This window comes from Cynara cardunculus, assembly GCF_001531365.2.
Source record: "Cynara cardunculus var. scolymus isolate 2C chromosome LG 13, CcrdV1, whole genome shotgun sequence".
NCBI lineage: Eukaryota > Viridiplantae > Streptophyta > Magnoliopsida > Asterales > Asteraceae > Cynara > Cynara cardunculus.
In genome coordinates, this window is record NC_037540.1 from 21,828,812 (window position 1) to 21,836,341 (window position 7,530).

General features: G+C 39.3%; 1 protein-coding gene across 1 annotated transcript in view; it reads right to left on the minus strand.

The window, feature by feature from the left end:
• The window catches only part of LOC112525633 (ALBINO3-like protein 2, chloroplastic), a 34,570-nt gene that overhangs the window by 24,045 nt on the left and 2,995 nt on the right, over window positions 1-7,530 (minus strand). The window contains exons 2-3 of the mRNA XM_025135836.1: window positions 7,149-7,395; window positions 5,781-5,887 (exon numbers count right to left, since the gene is read on the minus strand). Coding sequence (XP_024991604.1) covers window positions 5,781-5,887; window positions 7,149-7,395 — 354 coding nt within the window. The remainder of the gene's footprint in view (window positions 1-5,780; window positions 5,888-7,148; window positions 7,396-7,530) is intronic.

A 7,530-nucleotide genomic window follows, 5' to 3' on the forward strand; every position in this document is an offset into this window, starting at 1 on the left:
GACTTGACCATGATTTGATGATACATGAATTGGTAAACAAATAAACAGGAAAGACTATAACCTTAACTTAATAGCTTCAAAGAATTTCCTTCAAATGGACACGATAGTCATCACAAGAACTTCCAGATTTGTTGTTGATAAGCCTACTGTACGTTTTACATATAAAAGAAGATTTAAGTAGTTTAGTTGTAAGTAAGTGGAGGGTAGTTTGGGTATTTTCTGAATAGAATAATTGAGATAGTTCCTTTATATTGGGGAGTTTGTTAGTGGAGTTGCATTCTGTTTTGTAAGTTTGAAAAGGAGCGCAAGCTCTCTAGGGAGAGAACCGGCCTCTCAAAAGCCGTGTAACCCTCTGTAATCTCTTTTTCTTTACTCAATTCAATAAGGAAGCTACCGACAACAATCAATTTGCATCAAATTGGTATCAGAGCGAGTTCGATTTAGCTATGGGAACGAGAAGTGCGACGGCCAGAATAGACGATTTGGAGAGTTGTGTTGGTTCGATTGAGAAGAATCAACAGATAATGGAGAAGAATTTCGAGAAGATCTTTCAGCAATTGGAGAAATTAAGCAACAAAGTATCAGCTAGGGTTATTACGTCAGGGTCATCGGACGGCGAGGATGGGGAAGAAACGGCGAGATCGAAGAGGAAGAACGAGAAGAGGCAGGGATCGGGTCGATTTTTTTTCCGTGAAAGGTCAAAAGCTGGAAATTCCTTCTTTCGATGGAACCGATCCTGATGGATGGATTCTTCGTGCGGAACGCTATTTCTATCTTAATCGATTGATGCAGCAGAAAAAAATTGACGCATCCTTTATATCGTTTGAAGGTACTGCTTTAAAATGGTTTCAGTGGGAGAATCGTCGGCATCCGATTTCGCGTTGGGAGGATTTGCATCAACTGATTCTTCGTCAATTCAGATCGGCAGCAGCTGGAACCTTATGCGAACAGTTTTTGGCGGTCAAACAGGAAGGTACAGTCGATGAAGGATGAAGTTTGTGGAATTGGCGGCACCATTGGAAGCAATCTCGGAAGAAGTATTCATGAGTCAATTCATCAACGGTTTGAAGAATTCGATCAAAGCTGAGGTACGACTTCTCAATCCAGTAACACTTGAGGAAGCGATGGAGATGGCTATGAAAGTTGAAGCTAGAAACAATGTGATCAATAAGGAAAGAACGTTCTCAATGCCAAAAAAATCATTTACGACGTTCTCGAGTAATAGGATTGTTACCGGTGGGGCTGAATCAGTAAACAGTTCTAGTTCGATGAACAATTCGATAAACAACTCGAGATCGGAGTATAGAAGACTGTCGGATCAGGAGGTTCAACAAAAAACGAGCTTTGGGCCTTTGTTATCGTTGTGATGAGAAGTATTCTCCAGGCCATAAGTGTAAAAAAAAAGAGTTGAATGTTTTGTTAGTACAAGAGAAGGAAATGGTGGATTCCGGTAGCGAAGTTAAGGACCGTAAAGTGCTGAATACAGCTGACATGATTGAGGTGAGCAAAGAAGTCGAAGTTCATCTTAATTCAGTAGTAGGCCTAACGAATCTGAATACTATCAAAATGGAAGGAAACATAGAAGGTCAAAAAGTGGTAATCCTCATCGATAGTGGAGCAACTCACAATTTCGTTTCCAAAGATATAGTAGCTAAGTTGAATCTGAAGATTGACAAAACGAAAGAGTATTCTATAACGATGGGAATGGGGAACTAAGTGAAGAGTAACGGGATTTGTAAGCATGTTGTGTTGAATGTGCAAAGTTTGGAGGTGGTAGAAGACTTTCTGCCCATCCAATTGGGAAACAGTGATGTGATCTTGGGGATTCAATGGCTGGAAACTTTAGGAGCAACGTACACTAATTGGAAGCAGCAAGTTATGAAGTTCACAATCGGAGGTAAATCGGTGGTGCTGAAAGGTGATCCCTCTTTAGGGAAATCGTTAATTTCATTAAAAGCAATGGGGAAATTGATCCAACAAGAAGGACAAGCTGTTTTGGTGGAGTTGGGAGCTTATACAGTGATGAATGATGAAGTGCAAGAAGTAGGGTCGAAGGTACAATCGGTTCTCGAAGAGTTTGAGGAAGTATTCAATATGCCAAAAAGGTTACAACCGAGGAGAGGTAAGGAACATGGAATTGTTTTGAAGGAGGGAACGGATGCAGTCAACGTAATACCTTATTGTTACCCACACTACCAGAAAGATGAGATAGAAAAGTTGGTGAAAGAAATGTTGGAAGCAGAAGTGATCCAGCCAAGCAACAGTCCTTTTTCAAGTCCCATCCTATTAGTCAAGAATAAAGATGGTAGTTGGAGGTTTTGCATCGACTATAAAGCTCTCAATAAGGCTACGGTGGTAGATAAATTTCCGATACCGGTGATCGATGAGCTGCTAGATGAATTACACGGTGCTAAAGTGTTCTCCAAACTCGATCTAAAATCGGGGTATCACCAGATTCGTATGAAGGATGAAGACATTCAAAAGACAGCTTTTAGAACACATCAAGGCCACTACGAGTTTAAGGTAATGCCTTTCGGTCTTGTAAATGCACCTTCCACTTTTCAAGGATTGATGAACGAAGTTTTTAAAAACTGTTTAAGGAAGTTCGTGCTAGTGTTCTTTGACGATATATTGGTGTATAGTCGATCGGAGGAAGAACACATTGACCATTTGAGATTAGTGTTCCAATTGTTATCTCAAAACAAATTATATGCCAATAAAAAGAAGTGTGAATTTGGTCAAGAAAGGCTAGGTTACTTGGGTCATATGATCTCAAGTAAAGGAGTGGAGGTAGATGATTATAAAATCAAAACGATTTTAGAGTGGAAGGTACCTCGAAACGTGATGGAGTTGAGAGGTTTTTTGGGGCTATCGGGATACTATCGAAAATTTGTAAAGGGATATGGAGTTATAGCTAGTCCTCTCATGGATTTACTTAAAAAAAACCAATTTGGTTGGACTGAGGAAACACAAGAGGCTTTTGACAAATAGAAGAAAATCTTGTCTTCACCACCGATATTGAAGCTGCCTGATTTCTCAGCCGAGTTTATAGTCGAGACAGATGCTTCCGGGACAGGGTTAGGGGCTGTTTTGATGCAGAATGAACAGCCCGTGGCTTATTACAGTCAAGTTCTGGGCACAAGAGCAAGGCAAAAGTCGACTTATGAGAAAGAATTGATGGCCATAGTGTTAGCTATGAAGAAGTGGAGATCCTATTTGCTTGGCAGGCATTTCACGGTTCGCAGTGATCAACAGAGTCTCCGATATTTGTTAGAGCAACGAGTGGTGGAACCGGAATATCAGAATTGGATGAGTAAACTAATGGGGTATAATTTTTCGATCGTTTACAAACAAGGGAGTGCTAATAAAGCTGCTGATGCACTCTCCCGTAAGCATGAAGAGATAGAGTTTTCTAATTTGAGTGTGCCATCATGGAGACAGTGGGAAAGTTTGAAAAAAGAGTTGGAAATGGATGATTTTTTGCTCAAAATAAAAGAAGTGTTGAAAGATGCTAGTCGACATAAAGGTTTCGAAGTAAGACAAGAATTGTTATTCTTTAAGGGTAGATTAGTGTTGCCCAGAAAGTCGATGATCATTCCAAAGTTGTTTGAAGAATTCCATGTGTCATCGATCGGGGGGCATAACGGTGAAGAAAGAACGTACCAACGGATGGCAGGTGAGTTATTCTGGATTGGTGTGAAAAAGGACGTACTTAATATGGTTAAAGGATGTGAAACATGTCAGAGGAACAAGTCTTAAGTGGTTCATCGGCAGGATTACTACAGCCGTTGACTCTTCCAGACAGTTTGGAGTGATATTTCGATGGATTTCATTGAGGGTCTACCAATTTCGGGTGGTTTAAATTCTATCTTGGTGGTGGTAGACAGATTCAGCAAATATGCTCATTTTGTGGGTCTAAAGCATCCTTTTACGGCTCAATCGGTAGCGGAGGTATTCTCTAAGGAGATAATCCGATTGCATAGGGTACCCAACTCAATCGTTTCTGATCGTGACAAAGTATTCTAGAGTAATTTCTGGAAAGAATTGTTCAAATTGCAAGGGACAACTCTGAAATTCAGTTCGGCTTATCACCCACAAACGGATGGTCAAACCGAAGTGGTGAACAGAGGGCTGGAGCAATATTTGAGGTGCTGGATTTCGGATAGACCTGGCCAGTGGAGCAAATGGTTATCATGGGCAGAACTGTCATACAACACCACGTATCATACAGCTCTTAAATGTTCTTCGTTCAAGGTGTTGTATGGAAGGGATCCTCCTCCTTTATTACGTTATAAAGATGCTTCAACTGTGGTACAAACGGTAGACATGGAATTGATGAGTCGAGATGAGATTTGGGATGAGGTACGAATGCATCTTTTGAAGGCGCAGTGTAGAATGAAACAGCAAGCTGATTTGAAACGAACCGAGGTGGATTTTGCTGTTAATGATTTGGTGTTTTTGAAGCTTGGACCGTATCGACAAAAATCCCTTGTGAATGGGAATAGTCCAAAGTTGATGGCAAGATTTTATGGTCCTTACAAAGTCTTGGAAAAGATCGGAAAAGTCGCTTATCGTTTAGAGTTACCGGAAGAAGTAAAGATACATTCTGTCTTCCATGTATCACAACTTAAAAGAGCTGTTGGGAATTGTTTGGTTACGAAGAACATACCAATTCAAGTATCTGCTGGTATGGTGTTACAAGTAGAGCCGGAAGCCTTGTTGGATGTTAGACGGCTGAAAAAAAATGATGCCGGAAGTTTGGAGGTGTTAGTCAAGTGGAAAGGGCAATCCGATTTCGAGTCGACTTGGGAGAATTTGGAAGCTTTGGCTCGACAGTTTCCTAATAATCACCTCAAGGACAAGGTGAAAGCTTTGGGGGGAGGTATTGATAAGCCTACTATACGTTTTACATATAAAAGAAGATTTAAGTAGTTTAGTTGTAAGTAAGTGGAGGGTAGTTTGGGTATTTTCTGAATAGAATAATTGAGATAGTTCCTTTATATTGGGATGTTTGTTAGTGGAGTTGCATTCTGTTTTGTAAGTTTGAAAAGGAGCGCAAGCTCTCTAGGGAGAGAACCAGCCTCTCAAAAGCCGTGTAACCCTCTGTAATCTCTTTTTCTTTACTCAATTCAATAAGGAAGCTACCGACAACAATCAATTTGCATCAGTTGTTTACTGCAGGTCGATGAATGTAAGGAAACAAATTTATTACCATCCCCCAGACAGCCATACTAATAGTTGACTAAAAATACAGAACACTCACAAAGGCCACTTCCGTATTTTGCATGGATATTTATGCATAATAACTTCTTGTATTTTCTATTGTTCCAGGATAGAGAAATATAGTTTGCAATGCTATACAGAACCGAAAAGCATGGCCCTCATCCCCTAGCAGCTACGATGTAATTAAGCAACCTTCTTTCCACTCTTTTGCTTCACACAGAGCAACAAAATAGCCTCTTCATTCACTGTTCTATGAAGCCCTTAACACAAAGTTCATGGAGAATTCAGAAAAGTTTGGAGTTATTTTATTCTTAGTATCAACTGATTCACTGTTATATTATCTTTATATTATGCATTACTACTTTTCCAATGTGTTGTTCTTGGGGAACAACTTATTTCCCCGTACAATGGCAATTCTTCTAAATGGTATAGTGAGAATATAGCTACCCCATAAGCAGTTAGAATCAAGTTTACTATTTGTACACCAATCTTTGAGAATATGCACACTAGCCATCTAAAGTACCATATTCTTAATCCGGCAGGATGAGGATACTGACATTTTGGTGCCAACTCTGCATTTATCTTCAACTTGCGGAGTTGCACAAGAAGCACAGGAAGTATGGCAACTCTCAAAGCTAGTGTCGAAATTACAATAACCATCCACCTGCAAAAATTAGTCAAGGACTAAAATAAGAATAAGGTCGATCCATATGAATATAGTAACTAAAAGAATGACATTGTAAGAACGATAGGTAGGCAATGGTATGCGATCTGTGAGAAACTAGGGGCTTCACATGCTAAAACTAGATATAACCATAAAACCTAAAACTCAACAGACGAAAAACCGATTCACCTACAAAATCAACAAACATGGTTTACAGATTCTGGATGAAAAGTGAATGAAAGATTAGTCCCTGCCGAAAAAAATTATATTTCAACTTTTGACATGAAGATCTAGTAGAATGAAAGATTGATATGGCTTTTATACTAAAAACTTAACAGTTAACACCAACAACATCCATAGGAATATGTTCTCACAAGCTGTCCTACTTCCTTGTGATGTGTTAGAACATATATCATTAACTGAAAGTAACTACTGTAACCTCAAATTCAGAATGTATTTTGAAGATAAGGGTAAAATTAACTACTAAACACAAAAGGATGTCAAATTTTGTTCAAGCTGGCAACTCCAATTACACCCTCCTTTCAATAAGCTGAGCTACAAATATTTGATAAGGATGTTGTTGCAAACTTAACATCCACATTACTATATTTGTACAAGTTGTCAAGAGGTTCAATGCAGTCACCAATTTGTGCATTTTGTTGGAATATTTCATATACCTGTTGGTGTGCTCTTGACTATTTACGAATCACAAAATGCACCAATTGATCATTACATGGGTTTTGCTAATGTTTTAAGTGTGACCCAGGCTTACCATAAATTGCCAAATGGACCCTCAAGTCTAACATTTTAGATGGGCGATCTTGTGCATCATATCATAAATATATGAAAAGGATGGATCCAGTTGCTATCTAAGTCTTCATCCTTATCTTCGAGTTCTAATATCTAGGTAAATCTTGGAGAATTTTTAAGAACACCTACGTTCTCCCTAAATTTTGAAGAGCTATGAGCACCCAACGGTCTCTCCTTAACAATGCAGTGAGACGGCATTTCATCTTCAGCTAAGTGTTCAATTTTGCACTTGAACACAAGTTTGGTTTTCCTCAGTGATGAATATCCATTTATATATCACAATGTGGATCCATGACAAATTTGGCACAGTAACTACTAACTAACGCATTTGTGGCACTTGTTCCTCAAAGAATTGGGATTGCATATTAATTTTGCAGTCTATAACTAAAGTGAAAAATTTAAGTTTATCTACTTTCTTTGGTCTGAATACATGATATAATCTTAAGCTTACCAAGGCATGCCAGAGAGATCATGAACTTTATCCAGAAACCAAACCAAGCAACGAACTGGAAGAATCGCCTCCTCACCACTGCCGGCCGCAACACTCACTTGCCCGCTAATTCCGGCATCACCGCCACTACCATATTCGTAATCAAAGAATCCTCGCCCCGATAGCTCTTCACCATCAGAACAATCAGTGGCTTTTTCTCTATTGGTCGAAAAGGAACGATAACATGATGACGCTGATGAGTACTTGTATTGTCTTAAAAATCCACCACCATCACCACGTCTATAGAAGCCATGTGTAGCGAAATATCGATATGATGTACTAGCGAAATGGTGGGGTTCGATTGAAGAGCAAGTAGATGATGAAGAGATTGATGAAGTGATTA